This window comes from Ovis aries, chromosome 15, assembly GCF_016772045.2.
Source record: "Ovis aries strain OAR_USU_Benz2616 breed Rambouillet chromosome 15, ARS-UI_Ramb_v3.0, whole genome shotgun sequence".
Taxonomy (NCBI): Eukaryota; Metazoa; Chordata; class Mammalia; order Artiodactyla; family Bovidae; genus Ovis; species Ovis aries.
The window spans coordinates 75735680-75751261 of record NC_056068.1 but is presented as its reverse complement, the minus strand read 5'-3'; the positions used below and the strand labels follow the sequence as shown (position 1 = coordinate 75751261).

Sequence of the window (15582 nt, the reverse complement as noted above, 5' to 3'; positions counted from 1 at the left end):
TACCTTGCCCTCCCTGGAATGGGTTTTGGTTGGGTGGGAGCTGAGCCCTCACTGGTTCCTTTCCCCTCTGCCCAGGACTGGCCAGCAGCCCCGAGTGTGCCTGTGGTCGGAGCCACTTCACGTGTGCAGTGAGCGCCCTCGGAGAATGTACCTGCATCCCTGCCCAGTGGCAGTGTGATGGAGACAATGACTGCGGGGACCACAGCGATGAGGACGGGTGTAGTAAGAACCCTTCCCCCCGCCCTGGGCTCTTGGGAGGGTGATGGATATAAACGGATGGGAGGTTTCTTCACAGTGTGTATGGCTTCAACCTTCCCCTATTTCCCATATTTCCACACACGTATAGTCAAAAATAGTAGCTCAGCTGATAAAGAATCCGCCTGCAATGTAGGAGACCCTGATTCGATTCTTGTGTTGGGAAGCTCTCCTAGAGAAGGGATAGGGTACCTGCTTCAGTATTCTTGGGCTTCCCTGGTGGCTCAGATGGTAAAGAGCCCGCCTGCAATGAGGGAGACCTGGATTCAATCCCTGGGTTATTGGGAAGATCCCCTGGAGGAGGGCATGGCAACCCACTCCAATATTCTTGCCTGGAGAATCCCCATGAACAAAGGAGACTGGCGGGCTACAGTCCATGAGGTCGCGAAGAGTTGGACACAACTGAGCAACTGAACACACCCAACATAGCCAATGAAACAGAGACTTTAAACAAGCATAGCAAAAAACAGCCTTGAACAAATCTCTGTGTTTGTGTGCCTGTGTATTTGTGATGCATTTTTGTACATTTTTAAATGTGCACGCTATACGTGGATGCAGACTATTTCTTACGTTGGTATTCTGTGTAATCACACCTTTTTAAATAACATAAACTTGGTAAGAAACTTTATATTCTTGTTAAGTCTCCTCTTTCCCTAGTGCAATAACACACACAACAGGCTAGGGTGCCCTGGATACACGTCTTGGATGTGTAGCAATATTGCTCCTGAGCCAGTTACTTGTCTGGGTTCTGGGGTGTGGCCCCTACCCCGGCAGCACCTACATTTGAGGGAGGCTAATTAGTCTCGTAAGACAGAAGCTATAGCCTGGACCTTAATACCCCTAACCAGTTTAGCTAATTGCGACGGTGGTAAATGGCTCACTTTCATGGGGCACTTTCATATGCATTATCTCAAAAGACCTCTCTGAGTCAATTATAATTATCCCCATTGTACAGTCGGAAGAACCTGGAGCTAACTGAGGGTAAACTGGCTTGTGTGATAAAAGTAATGAGTTCTAGAACTTGACATCGAGCCCCTGTGTGTCAGTCATCATTTAATAAGAGGAAACGGGGGAAATACATTTGTTTCTCTTTTCATGCTTTCCTTCACTGCTTTCCCGGTGTTTTGAGTTCCTCGGACTCTTCTGTCCTGTGAACCCCTGACCACCACTCCCTAAGGAAGCTCTCTCTTCTTAGCTGCTGTTTCTGCCTGGCTCTGTATTAGTGGGGGCCGGGGGCAGTTGGAGGAGCCAGTGAGGAGGGACCGTAATTCAGACAGGGCCAGAGGGAAGGATGGGGCCTGCCTCTGAATAAGTGCACCAGACTGACCCCTGTTCCCCTCCCCTTCCCTGGGCTCAGAGCTGCCCACCTGCTCCCCTCTCGACTTTCACTGTGACAACGGCAAGTGTATCCGCCGTTCCTGGGTGTGCGACGGGGACAACGACTGTGAGGACGACTCAGACGAGCAGGACTGTCGTGAGTGCTGGGCGGGGCTGGGTGGCTTCCATTCGGCTCGGCGGGGAAAGGCGTTTCAATCAGAAAACGAGGCCCCGGGTTTTCACCATTGAGGATGATGTTTGCTGTGGGTTTGTCACATATAGCTTTAATTATGTTGAGGTGTGTTCCTTCCATTCCTGCTTTCTGGAAGGTTTTTATCATAAATGGATGTTGAATTTTGTCAAAGCTTTCTCTGCATCTATTGAGATAATCATGTGGTTTTTATCTTTCAATTTGTTAATGCGGTGTATTACATACACCCATGGCTGATTCATGTCAATGTACGGCAAAACCACTACAATATTGTAATTACCCTCCAATTAAAATAAATAAATACAAAATAAAGAAAGAAAGAAACGAAAGGAAAATGAGGCCCCAGCCCGTGGTCTCTGGCTCCTGTCCTTCCACCTCCTCTCTCGGCTTATCTAAGCCCCCCCTGGCAGCGTGGGGACAGCCAGCTCCCCGGCTCCCTAGGGCAGCATGGGAGCTGCTCTGCTCCACCAGACTTCCCGCTGGGCGTCCGGGCGCTGGCTGGCCCCCCGCCCCGGCCTGCAGCAGCCTGACCGCTCTGTGCCCCCAGCCCCCCGGGAGTGTGAGGAGGACGAGTTCCCCTGCCAGAACGGCTACTGCATCCGGAGCCTGTGGCACTGTGATGGTGACAACGATTGCGGCGACAACAGTGACGAGCAGTGTGGTGAGCGGTGCTCCAGGGGGTGGCGGGGGCAGGCAGGGAGGCTGGTGGATGGCCCGGCCGAGGCGGGGGCAAGAGCCTCAGGCCCCCTAGCACTGCCCAACCCTTGAACTGCCCGGGCATCTGGAGCAGCTGGAGGAGAGCAGGACGGGGAGACGGGGCCGACACCCCGGGGAGCACAGAACGGGAGCCTGAGGCCAGTCTCTCCAGGGCCTCTTCTTTCCCCTCAGGAGTCCATACTGAACCCACGGAGTCTTGCGGAGCCTGGGTCAGACTCCCAGGGGGGCAGCGAGGGTGGGAGTCAGGGAGGATGACAGGAGGGTAACCGGTGCGGCTCCTTCAGGATTGCTGTCCCATCGTGTACCCCCTTTCCCACCCCCCAGACATGCGCAAGTGCTCGGACAAGGAATTCCGCTGCAGCGATGGAAGCTGCATTGCTGAACACTGGTACTGCGACGGAGACACCGACTGCAAAGACGGCTCCGACGAGGAGAGCTGTCGTGAGTGGCCCCAGGGCTCAGGCTGCTGGGCCGGGCCGGGCTGGGGGCAGAGGGCACCATGCGGTGGGTGGGCTGAGGGCCAGGCCAAGGAGTGAAAGGATAGCGTGGACCGGCAGGGAGGGTGGGTTCTTAGGCCACAGCTCCTCCTGGGCGGGGCCGGGAGGGAACAGGTGCCCCAGGTGAGAATGGAGGCCTCCCTTTGGTCCTCTGGCATACGGGGCGTGTATCAGGGCCACACCCAAGGAAACTTCTGTGTCTGAGTGCCTGGCCCCTTGGAGGAGTCCGGGCCTCTCTCATCTGAGGGGGCCTGAGTGCGTGCCCTTGCCCGCCTTGCCCTCCTTCCAGCCTCAGCAGTGCCAGCGCCTCCCTGCAACCTGGAGGAGTTCCAGTGTGCCTACGGCCGCTGCGTCCTCGACATCTACCACTGCGACGGTGACGACGACTGCGGAGACTGGTCCGACGAGTCTGACTGCTGTGAGCACTCCGGCCAGCTGGGTGGAGGAGGGGAGGCCAGGCTGGGAGGAGCTCCTGGGGGAGCGGGGGTGAGGCCCAGTTGCCAGCTGGGGCAGGAGCTCGGGAGAGGAGCTTCTGGAGTCCCTGGTTCCCTATGGGGCCAACATGGAGGAGCCGGGGTGCCAGGGCTGTTTCTTCCTGGTCCACTGTGGGACACTGCGTGTGCAGACTGGCTAAAGACAGAAGCCTGGCGTGTCTCCCCAGCCTCCCACCAGCCCTGCCGCTCTGGCGAGTTTATGTGCGACAGCGGCCTGTGCATCAACGCGGGCTGGCGCTGTGACGGCGATGCGGACTGTGATGACCAGTCTGATGAGCGCAACTGCAGTGAGTGGGGGGCAGTGCCAAGGTCTGGGCCCGAAGCAGGGACAGGCCGCCTCTGATAAAGCTCCAGGATAGTTAAGACAGGTCCACCACGTACAGTCGTGTAGGTTGGGCTCTGCACAAAGGTGCTAGGTCCAAAAGATGCCAGTCCCCCAGTAGACATATATTCCATAATTCTCTAGATTTATAGAGTCATCATGGCAGTTTTCCAGCAGATGGCAGTAAAATGTCTTGAGGAAAAGACACCTTTTTTTGATTCCCACAGAGATGCCATAGAGACCAACTGTGACCCCGGTGTCAAAAAAGAGTATCCAAGGGATTTCACTGCAGTCCTTTAGTTAAGATTTAGCTTGGAAGACAGGGGGTGCCGGTTTGATCTCTGCAGGGAGTTAAGATCTCTCTTGCTTCCTGGCCAGAAAAATCCAAAACGTGTAACAAAAACAACATTGTAACAATTCAATACAGACTTTAAAAATGGCCCCCCCAAAAGAAAAATGGTCCACATCAAAAAAAAAAAATCTTAGGGAAAAAAAAGTGGCGTGGGTGCTGGCATGAAGTGCAGCCTAGGGTGGCAGGGTGGGGCTTCGGGCTAAAGCGAGGTCAGCCTCTCATCAGCCCTGCGCTTTGCCCAGCCACCTCGGTGTGTACGGCGGAACAGTTCCGCTGTCGCTCGGGCCGCTGCGTCCGTCTGTCCTGGCGCTGTGATGGGGAGGACGACTGCGCAGACAACAGCGATGAAGAGAACTGTGAGAGCACGGGTAGGGTCTCCCTGGAGGACCCCACGCCCCCGGGCCCGTAGGTAGGCTGGAGCAAGGAGGTGGAGAGAGGGTGTTACCGCTGCCTCTCCTGCTGCCTCTCCAGTCGGGCTGACGTGACGCTTTCATCAAGTCTTGCCCGTGGCCTGGATTTGTCCTGCTTGTCTCACCTACCAGTGTCAAATCAGGTGCATCCGTTGACCCACAGCCTCACGGCCTGGAACACAATATCAGGGCCGGGAGTTTCCATGGCCTCTCACATTCTTACTCACACGCGGCCAGCGCCTGTTGCTCTGGCCTGCTCTCTGGTTGACAGCCCTACGCCCCCTCCCCTAGCCGCACAGGTGCCGGACACACGGGTGGGCTCTCTCATTCTGCCCCGCGTCCCATCTCACCGTGCCACTGTGCTGTCCTGGGGAGAACACACACGCAGACAGCCCTGTCTGAGCTGTTTCCTGCCCTGGACCCCGACCCTCCCACCTTGAGTCTCATCTGTCTCCAGCTCGGCCTAGAAAATGACAGGCTCCTATCTTTTTTTGTTATTGTTGACCCAAGCCCCATCAGCCCTTCCCGGCACTGACCTGGCTCTCCTTCCCTCCCCATCTTCCTCTCTAGGAAGCCCCCAGTGTGCCTCAGACCAGTTCCTGTGTTGGAACGGGCGCTGCATTGGGCAGAGGAAGCTGTGTAACGGGGTCAACGACTGTGGGGACAACAGCGATGAGAGCCCACAGCAGAACTGCCGTGAGTGTCCCCACCCCACTCCCCGCCCGTGGTTTGTGGCCGCGCCCCACCCATCTGCTTCAAAGAGAGTCCTCCCCAGGGACGCTTGCAGCCCCGGGAGCTGTTCTTCGTGGCCCAGGTGGAATGCCAAGTCAGCCGTCTCGGGGAGGATTCCGGGCTCAACTCCCATCTCTGGCTTGGCTGGCACAGGGCCCCGGACGGGTGGGGAGAACTGCAACGTTAACAACGGCGGCTGCGCCCAGAAGTGCCAGATGGTGCGGGGGGCCGTGCAGTGTACCTGCCACACCGGCTTCCGGCTCACCGAGGATGGGCGCACCTGCCAGGGTGAGCTGGGGCCCCCGGCGGGAGCAGGGCCAGGGGGCGTGGTTAACCATGGGTCAGCCCTCTGAGAGACATGACCGTGTGTCATTATCTCAATAGCCCCGGGAGCTGGGGATTGTTGTTCCTCTCGTTTCGAAGATGGGGGGAAATGAAAGCTCAGAGAGGTTGTCACTTAATGACGGTCGCAGTGCCGATGAATAGCAGAGCTGGGATCCCAGCCCAGCTCGAAGCCCTTAACCACTTGCTCTGTAGTCTTCCTGCTGGACCTGGGAAGTAGGCGGGTGTGTGGGCAGAAAAGAGCTGGTCAGCTTGGGAGCTAGGGCTGGAAGATGGGAGAACCAAGATCTGCCCTTGCTCCGTCGTCACAGATGTGAACGAATGTGCCGAGGAGGGGTACTGTAGCCAGGGCTGCACCAACAGCGAGGGGGCTTTCCAGTGCTGGTGTGAAGCAGGCTATGAACTCCGGCCTGACCGGCGCAGCTGCAAGGCTCTGGGTAAGGGGGGGGGGCGGGGGTTGGTGTTTGGCTGGGTGGGCAGAGAGCTGAGCAGGGCAGCCAGGGGCTCTGGTGCTTGGAGATTGGTAGAGAGTTAGAGAGATGGTTCTTTTTTTTTCTTTCTGCCTTTTAATTTTATATTAGGGTATAGCTGATTAACAAGTTTGAGCAAACTCTGAGAGTTGGTGAAGGACAGGGAAGCCTGGCGTGCTGTAGCCCATGGGGTCACAAAGAGTCGGACACTACTGAGCGACTGAACAACAAAACTGTCAGTTAACACTGTTGGGATGGTTTCAGGTGCACAGCAAAGGGACTCAGCCGTGCATATACATGTATCCATTTCCCCCACACTCCCCTCCCATCCAGGCTGCCACGTAATATTGAGCAGAGTTCCTTCTGCTATGTAGGTCCTAGTTGGTTATCCATTTTAAATATAGCAGCATGTACATATTCATCCCAAACTCCCTATCTTTTCCCTCCCTGTATCCTTCCTCCCTGGGGACATAAGTTCGTTCCAGAGGGATGTTTCCATCGCAATAGAATGGAGTTGTGAGTTGCATTCTGGGCCCCAAGAATGGGATGAGATGTACGCTTTGCAGGCTGCCAGTCTTCTCGTAATGATGGATGCTGACGGCTTGGGACATGCCCTAGTGGGCCAGGGGCTCCCTTGGAGCTTTTGGGGGGGGGGGTGCATGCTGATGGCTCCCAGGGGGCAGCTCTGGAGCCCAGTGGGGACCCCATTTCTATGCCACGTCCCAGGGCCGGAGCCTGTGCTACTGTTCGCCAATCGCATCGACATCCGGCAGGTGCTGCCGCACCGCTCTGAGTACACGCTGCTGCTCAACAACCTGGAGAACGCCATCGCCCTAGACTTCCACCACCGACGTGAGCTTGTCTTCTGGTCCGACGTCACCCTGGACCGGATCCTCCGCGCCAACCTCAACGGCAGCAACGTGGAGGAGGTTGTGTCTACAGGGCTCGAGAGCCCAGGTAAGGAACGAGGCCCCACGGGGAGAGGCAGGGCCACACCACCAAGGAAGGAAGAACCACCAAGGAAGGAACACGTGAGTGGCCACAAACCTTTAGGCAGCAAAACATCTCACATTGAAACCTTGCATGCAGCTCTAATACAGAAAATGTTCACTAGTCTACATTCATTTTATAGGCTCAGATTTGTAATATTTGCTCGTTATTGAGCTCGATCAGTGAGAATACTGAGACCATTACGTTGAGGAACTGTTTGAAACCAGAGATTTGTGGATGACAGCTCTAATTCTCTATCAGCCTGGCATCCCAGCTAATTCTTGCTTTTGTTTTGATTACTTCATATTAGGAATATTCTGATGGACCCAGATAGATAGCATCCAAATGTTTGCAGATTAGGAAGACAGTAGCTCACTCTGCCATCTCAGGCCATTCGACAAGCAGGGGAAGTGGGTTAGGATTCGGTATTAATCAAGCACATTTGACTCAGATGCTTATGGGACTGATGATGTTCCCCTGTAAAACCCTGAGGCACAAATTGCAAACCCTGGAGCCAGTGGGGGTCAGGGAGCTAGGATTCCGGAAGTGGAGTATGGTTGGCTGAGAGGAGGAGACGCGTGACCTTGGATGGTTGCTTTTCTCTTTGCCTCAGTTGCTTCCATCCTCATGGGGATTGTTATAGCACCTAACTCACACGGTTGTTGTGACAATTCAAGGCAAAACATGTGTTTGTAAAATGGTGAGAAGAGTGCCTGGCCCAAGAAACAGCTTCGTGCAAGTGTTGCCCTTGTTTCTATAGCACACAGGGGCCCTGGCTGAACCGCTGACACTCTTTCCATGGCCTCTTTCCACCAGGGGGCCTGGCTGTGGACTGGGTCCACGACAAACTCTACTGGACCGACTCGGGGACCTCAAGGATTGAGGTGGCCAACCTGGACGGGGCCCACCGGAAGGTGCTGCTGTGGCAGAACCTAGAGAAGCCCAGGGCCATCGCCTTGCACCCCATGGAGGGGTGAGCGAGTTGTGGCTCCAGCTGCCACATTCCTCTTACGACCTTTAGGGACAGTTCCTCTGTCACCTGTGCCAGACTTTACTGGGGGGGCCAGGGGACCTCACAGTGTGGTGTTAATAGCCTTGGCTCTGCACCCAGATGCACCTGGGTTTCCAGCTCTTCGGTAACTGACTGTATGGCCTTGGGGCTAGTTCATCTCTCTAGGCTCCCATTTTACTCATTTCTAAACTGGTAATAAAAATACACCTACCTCACAGCTGTGTGAAGATGAAGTGAGGTGATGCATTTTAAATGGCATGACACACATTATATAAGTGGTAGCCGTTTAGTATTTTTGTTATTAGTTTATAGGGTTGAGCGAATTAATAAAAATTAGTAATTTTATTAGTAGAAGAAAGGTCTTTTGCGGGGGAAGTTATTTGCCTCTGGCTTTTAAAAATTAAGTGCAATCAATTGAGAGGGGTGTCTTCTAAGATCCTACAGTTAGTTATAGGTGAGCTGTTTTAGAAACATAGTGTGGGGTGTGTGTGTGCGTGTGCAGGTGTGAAAATTACAAAAGGCAGTGGCAGAGGCTGTGACCAAGAAGAAAATTCTTGTCCTAAGTAGTAGCCCGCTAGTATTTTTTGCAGTTTCACAAGGTCAGGATTTTCATCTCTTTTGTTCACTGCCATGCTCTCAGTGCGAAAAGATATGCTCATCTCATAGCAGATGCTCCAAAATATTTTTGTTAAATGAATACATTCCCTGTCTAGAGACATTTAAATTCAAGCATCAAGGGACTTCCCTGGTGGTCCCGTGATTAAGATTCCGTACTTCCAATGCAGGGGGCGTGAGTTGGATCCCTGGTCAGGGAACTGAGGGCCCACATGCCATGCGATGTGGCCAAAACAATGTTTAATAATAATAAAATAAATAAGTCAAACATTGAAAAATTGTAAACCCAACAGAATGTGTTGCCTACCAGTTGGAGTCCCTGGGTGGAATCGCTAAGAGCCCTCTGCCTGATTACTGTGCTGGGCACCTTACCTGCCCTCTACTACCTGCCTCTCAATGCCCTTTTCTCTCTTCCCAGGACCATTTACTGGACAGACTGGGGCAACACCCCCCGCATCGAGGCCTCCAGCATGGATGGCTCTGGCCGACGCATCATCGCTGATACTCATCTCTTCTGGCCCAACGGCCTCACCATTGATTATGCCGGGCGCCGTATGTACTGGGTGGATGCTAAGCACCACGTCATTGAGAGGGCCAATCTGGACGGGAGTCACCGCAAGGCTGTCATTAGCCAGGGTGAGGCCCTTCCTTTACTCTCCTTCATCCCTTGTTCTGCTTACCCTGTCCCAGCCCCCAGAAGCCTTTGGCAGAGGGTGAGATTTGTACAGATGCCCGGCCTGGGCTCCGGGGCTGGGCAGGCCATGTGTAACCTGAGGTCCTCTTGGACTTTCCCCAGGCCTCCCGCATCCCTTTGCCATCACGGTGTTTGAAGACAGCTTGTACTGGACAGACTGGCACACCAAGAGCATCAATAGTGCCAACAAATTTACTGGCAAGAACCAGGAGATCATTCGCAACAAACTCCACTTCCCCATGGACATCCACACCCTGCACCCCCAGCGCCAGCCTGCAGGTAAAAAAACGCTCACCTAGTGAGCTTCCAGTGCTTCTGAGAACCTTCCTTGTACCTGTCAACAGTTGCCAGGGTTTCCAGCAAGGAAATTTAAGGTTGGCGCTGGTGTGGACTCATTCCGCCCTCTGCTGGACCTGTAGGGTACAACATGGAGACTTAGGAAAGACTCATACTGCTTTGCTATCCCCCATCTAATTCATGCAAACATTTCCTGTGTATCAGGTATTCACTCTGCTCATAGGTGGGGGCAGATATACAAAATAAGAAGACACAGTTTCTTCCTTCAGGAAGATCATGCCTTTGCTAAACCCCCACTCACTAGCCCTGGGACTCCTTCTGCCAACCTTTGGCCTCACCTGACCCTCTCGCTCTGGGCTTTTTGAGCAGGGAAAAACCGCTGTGGGGACAACAACGGAGGCTGCACCCACCTGTGTCTGCCCAGTGGACAGAACTACACTTGTGCCTGCCCCACCGGCTTCCGCAAGATCAGCAGCCATGCCTGTGCCCAGAGTAAGTGGGTTTAGGGCCCCTGCCTCAGTGGACCTGCCTTGTGAGGGTGGGTGGAGCGAACAACGGGGAGGAGTTTGGGAATTGCCTGGCTAGGGGAGGAGCCAGCTCCTCAGGCAGCCCCTGGAGAGGAAGAAGGCAAGGAGCTGAGGGCTCCACTGTCAAAGCCCCTGAGGGCTCAGGGACACCGCAGAGTCAAGCATGAACCCCTGCAGACAGGTTCGTGGGTCATTTCACCCAGGACACTTTGTCTCTAGGCAGCAGAAGGTTTCCAGACCCTTCTATAAAGCAAGGGAATGGTTCCGTATCTCTTTACCTTTGGGCTTCCCTGGTGGCTCAGACGGTAAAGCGTCTGCCTGCAATGTGGGAGATCCAGGTTCGACCGCTGGGTCGGGAAGATCCCCTGGAGAAGGACATGGCAACCACTCCAGTATTCTTGCCTGGAAAATTCCATAGACAGAGGAACCTGGTAGGCTATGTAGTCCACGGGGTCGCCAAGAGTTGGACACGACTGAGTGACTTCCCTTTTACCTCTAGCATCACCCTAAAGACTGTCTTAGCCCCTAAACCAGAAAGTAAGGTAAAGACATCTGATGATGCTCTGTATACAGAGCCCAGGATAAGTAAGTGTCTAGTGAGTGAAAGGTGATGGGTTCCTTGGGAGCTCCCTGAACTGCTGCTTTGTTAGGCTTCCTTTGAGCTCCTGAAGGTGTATTGCCTTGAGAGGTGGGCCTTGTCTAGCTCAGAGGCGCAGGTGATTTTTTTTTCCTAAGAATAGTCCAGAGAGGAGTGATCCAGCTGGGTGGTACACCCAGCCAGGGGCTGGGGAGATGCTTCGCACATCACGGCTCTTCTGTTACTGCTGCGTGCCTGCCGCCTCCCTTGTCTCTGGTGAAAATAAAATTTCTCTCAGGACCTAGGTCCTTTCCAGAGAGTGAAATCAGGGAAACTATTCCAGGGAACAGAGGCAGGAGTCATTCAACGCACTTTGAATTGAGAACCTTGTTTCCTTGCATTCTCCTGTGCCCAGCTCTTCCCATGTGGTCTTGATGAGATGCAAGGAACTTCCCCCTGAAAGAAGTTCAGTTGATAAAGTGACGCAGGAAGTGCCTTTCTAAGCAGAATAGCAGACTAGAAAATATTCAGACAGACCAGAATAGGGGCAGAGGATGGAGAAGAGCCAGCTGGGAAAATGCTGAATAGGAGTGTGGCCAGAACTTCACCTTTGAAGTCAGACCTGAGTTCAAGTCCCCTGCTCTGGGGCTTGGTAGCTGTGGGATCCTGAGCCAGTTCCTGGGCCCCTGTTAGCCTCTGGATCGTTGATCCAGGAAATGAGAATAAGAATAGTGTGAACCACAAAGGACTGTTAGGGGGGTAAAGGAGACAAGGCAAAGGAAACAGGAAGCTCAGCGCCAGGCAAGGAGCAGGTACTCAGCAAATAGTCATTACTGGCCGAGTCACGAAGAGCGTAGAGGAAGGGGTCTTAGACCATGCAGTGGAGCAGAAGTCCTGAAGCAGATGCAGAAGGCAGAGCGGTGGGGTGGGGGCTTGACAGAGATCTAGCCCAGTGCACTAGGTGAGCCTGAGCAAAGAGAGCAGAGGAGAGTTGAGAAGCGGCTGACAGACACTTAAACAGGATACCCTTCTGGGCCCTGGTGGCGTCTATTTCCACCGGCTCCTCAAGTCTGATGGTGCCAGCATGGGCTGCCCAGTGCTCAGAGGGGGTCTGAGGTGTGAAGCGTAGGGGACAAAGGGCACCAGACCCCAGGAAGTGTGGTTGAACCAGATGTCCCGCAGGCGAGCGTCTGTGTCTGCCACTGTTACTGGATTTAGAGCATTAAAAGAAGACCCCTTTCGGCCTTTGATCAGGTCTTGACAAGTTCCTGCTTTTTGCCCGAAGGATGGACATCCGTCGGATCAGCTTCGACACAGAGGACCTGTCCGACGATGTCATCCCACTGGCTGACGTGCGCAGCGCTGTGGCCCTTGACTGGGACTCCCGGGATGACCATGTGTACTGGACAGACGTCAGCACTGACACCATCAGCAGGGCCAAGTGGGATGGAACGGGGCAGGAGGTAGGGCCGGACATGGGGCACAGGCCCTCGGGGAGGGCCGGGCGGGAGGGGTGGGATTCACCCTTTCCCAGGGAAGGGCCTCCCAGACCTTTGCCAGCCTGCGAGTTGCTGGCGTTTGGGCCCCAGAGCTGGGGTGCAAGTCCGGTTGGTGATACAGTCTTGCTTCCCACCTAGGTGGTAGTGGATACTAGTTTGGAGAGCCCGGCAGGCCTGGCCATTGACTGGGTCACCAACAAGCTGTACTGGACAGATGCAGGTATGTAGAGTGCGCGTGTGGCCTGACACGCTGGGATTTCTTATTTAGAACCCAGCTCGGAAGGACCTAGTGCCCCTCCTAGCCTGTTTCTGTCTTGGCCTGAAGGCCTTGGTCGGTCAGGAGTGGTTGGGCTGCTGCAGAACTGAAACTAGAAGCTCGCATCTGAGGGTTTGGCATTTCCCACTCAAGTGGCAGCCGCTTCTGCTGTGCAGCTGATGCTTGAGAATGCTTTGAGGCATTTCAGATGAGAAGCCTACACCCTGTGGTTTTCCTTCCATCACTATCTTGGTGAAAGAGGCATTTTCTATTAGGCAGGTAAGTGTGGGAGGCAGGGAGAGTACCTTAAATGAGAGCTACTCAAAGTGTGGTCCCTGGACCAGCAGCGTCAGTATCACCTGGGAACTTGTTAGAAACGCAGATTCCTGGGCCCCGCCCCAGACCTGCTCAGTCAGAATCTCTGGGGCTTAGGAATCCATATTTTCACAAGCTCTTCTGGTTCTTAGGCACAGTAAAGTTTGAGAAGCATGGCCTTAAATTATCAGAATGCGTTACTTGGGTTGAAGAAGCCTTAGTCTTCCGAGCAACGGAGCTAATCAGTTCCTTGAATTTCTTCTTGAAATTCAGGTCCCTCCATACTCATTGCTTTTATCACAAAGTATTTCTTGAGGATTTGCGGCACAGCGAGCTCTGTGCTGGGCATGGAAGGTAAGAGGGTGAATGACCAAGACTAGAGTTGACATCTTTGCTCGCACTGACTTCTTGGTAGGGACAGACCGGATTGAAGTGGCCAACACGGACGGCAGCATGAGGACGGTCCTTATCTGGGAGAACCTTGACCGCCCCCGGGACATCGTGGTGGAGCCCATGGGCGGGTGAGCACCTGCCCCTTTGGAACAAGCCCTCCCCCTACCCCCAGACCCGAGGACTAGAGTGGAGTCTGGAGGCTAGGGAGAGAGGCTAGATCTTACAGGCACACCGAGGAAGCACGAGCAGCTGTATAAACCTCAGAGCATCGTGACCAATCTGTCTCCTTCATGGCCAAGGAAATCTTTTACATCTAAAAATTTTTTTTCCTTCTTTTTATTTTTTATTTTTGCTTTTTGGTCTGCTTACCAAAGTAAGCCATTGTCTTTTTAAACAGTTTATCGAGAGTGAAGATCCTCTCCAATGTCACTCTCCAACAATAACTGTTGTTAACAGTGGAGGGTAGTGTTTCCAGATTTTCTTCCTTGTGTGTGCATACATATGGTGGTGGTGGTGGTGGTTTTTACTGTAGCTGTACCTTGTTTTTTTTTACTTGACTATATATCTTGGATATCTTCCCATTTCATCAGTAGATTTTTTTTTTCTTGATGGTTATATAGAATTCTGTTAAGTTGATGTACCGTAATTCTTTAACCCATCCAGTCAAGGAAACAGTTAAGACCTTTGGTGCCTTTTGGTAGTGATATAAGATGTAAGGCTTGCAGAGACAGCTCTGAACCCAGAAGGGAGCTGGAAATTGAGGCAAGAGGCTGGGGCAGCCACTGCAAGTAGCAACCCTCCAGCCCTGGGAACCCTGAATCCCCACTGGGTAGTAACTGGAAGGCTTGTAAGACCCCCCTTGCCTGTGCCCAGGTACATGTATTGGACGGACTGGGGTGCAAGCCCCAAGATTGAGCGAGCCGGCATGGATGCCTCAGGTCGGCAGGTCATCATCTCTTCCAATCTGACCTGGCCTAATGGATTAGCCATCGACTATGGGTCCCAGAGGCTCTACTGGGCTGATGCCGGCATGAAGACGATTGAGTTTGCCGGACTCGATGGCAGCAAGAGGAAGGTAAGCGTGGCACGTGGGCATCCTCCCACAGCCCTGACTGCCTCCCCGACAGGGCTTCCTGGCTGGCAGCTGGCGGAACCCGGGGGGGCCTAGGGGAGATCCAGTGTGGGGTGAATGCTATTTCTCTGAGACTGTGGCTGCATTCCAGAGCCTGGGGTCCCTGCTCCTTGATGATAAAAGCAAACTAGGGACCATGTGGCTTGTGGGCTGGGGTATAAGTGCTTTCCTAATAACCATCACCACAAATGCTAATTTATCACCAGTCACATACTGGGCCTATGACCTCTCTCTCTCTCTCTCTGTTAATTTTGGTATAATTTCCAACTTAACAAACTGCAGGAATAGTCAAAAGAAGCAGTAACTGATATTTTGCCACATGGTCATATCATTCTCATTCTCTCTCTACACATGCACACACACACACACACACACACATAACACCTTATTTTTCTGAACCATCTGAGATTGCATTGGAGGCATCCTGCCCTGAACCCCAGAGAGTCCGATGTGTATTTCCTAAGAACGAGAACTCAGTCTTGCATAATCACACTTCGGTGATCAATATCAGGAAATTTAATGTTGATACAACATTACTGTCTAATCCATAGTCCCTATTCAGTGTCACCACCAATTGCTACAGTGATGTCTGTATATCTTTCCTTCTTTTTTTAGTCTAGGGTCCAGCTCCAGATTACAGTTGTTTTAAGTCATGATGTCTCTTTAATCTGGAACATTTCCTCAGCTTTTCTTTATCTTTCTTGATCTTTGTATCTTTAAAGAGTAAATGCCAGTTATTTTGTAGAATGTCCCTCAATTTGTCTGACGTATCTTTGTGATCGGATTCAGATTATACATCTGGGTCAGGAATACCACATTAAGTTGTGTCCTGAGTTTCTCAGTATGCCTTATTAGTAGCGGCAGATGTCAGCTTGTCTCATCATTGCAATACCAATATTTTCTTCTAAAGTTTGTTTTTAATGTGGACCATTTTAAAAGTCTTTATTGAATTTGTTGCCATATTGCTTCTGTTTTACGTTTTGGTTTTTTGGCCACGAGGCATGTGGGATCTTAGTTCCCTGACCAGGGATCGAACCCACACCCCCTGCGTTGGAAGGTAAAGTCTTAACCGCTGAACCACCAGGCAAGTCACCAGCTTTGATTGTGTGGTGAAGGTGGTGTCCACTGTGAAGTTGCTGTTTCTCCTTTTGTAGTT

At 52.9% G+C, this 15582-nt stretch overlaps 1 protein-coding gene across 3 annotated transcripts in view; it reads left to right on the top strand.

Annotated features, from left to right (window-relative positions):
- Positions 1-15582, top strand: part of LRP4 (LDL receptor related protein 4) — a 54185-nt gene that overhangs the window by 15558 nt on the left and 23045 nt on the right. For all 3 annotated transcript variants that reach the window (XM_027979704.2, XM_060400078.1, XM_060400079.1), the window contains exons 2-20: positions 76-222; positions 1613-1729; positions 2331-2444; positions 2825-2941; positions 3287-3415; positions 3659-3778; positions 4408-4533; positions 5146-5271; positions 5461-5595; positions 5961-6086; positions 6846-7076; positions 7926-8082; positions 9155-9372; positions 9533-9709; positions 10097-10219; positions 12086-12294; positions 12469-12550; positions 13317-13422; positions 14168-14369. In XM_027979704.2, the coding sequence (XP_027835505.2) occupies positions 76-222; positions 1613-1729; positions 2331-2444; positions 2825-2941; positions 3287-3415; positions 3659-3778; positions 4408-4533; positions 5146-5271; positions 5461-5595; positions 5961-6086; positions 6846-7076; positions 7926-8082; positions 9155-9372; positions 9533-9709; positions 10097-10219; positions 12086-12294; positions 12469-12550; positions 13317-13422; positions 14168-14369 (2762 nt within the window). The remainder of the gene's footprint in view (positions 1-75; positions 223-1612; positions 1730-2330; positions 2445-2824; positions 2942-3286; positions 3416-3658; positions 3779-4407; positions 4534-5145; positions 5272-5460; positions 5596-5960; positions 6087-6845; positions 7077-7925; positions 8083-9154; positions 9373-9532; positions 9710-10096; positions 10220-12085; positions 12295-12468; positions 12551-13316; positions 13423-14167; positions 14370-15582) is intronic.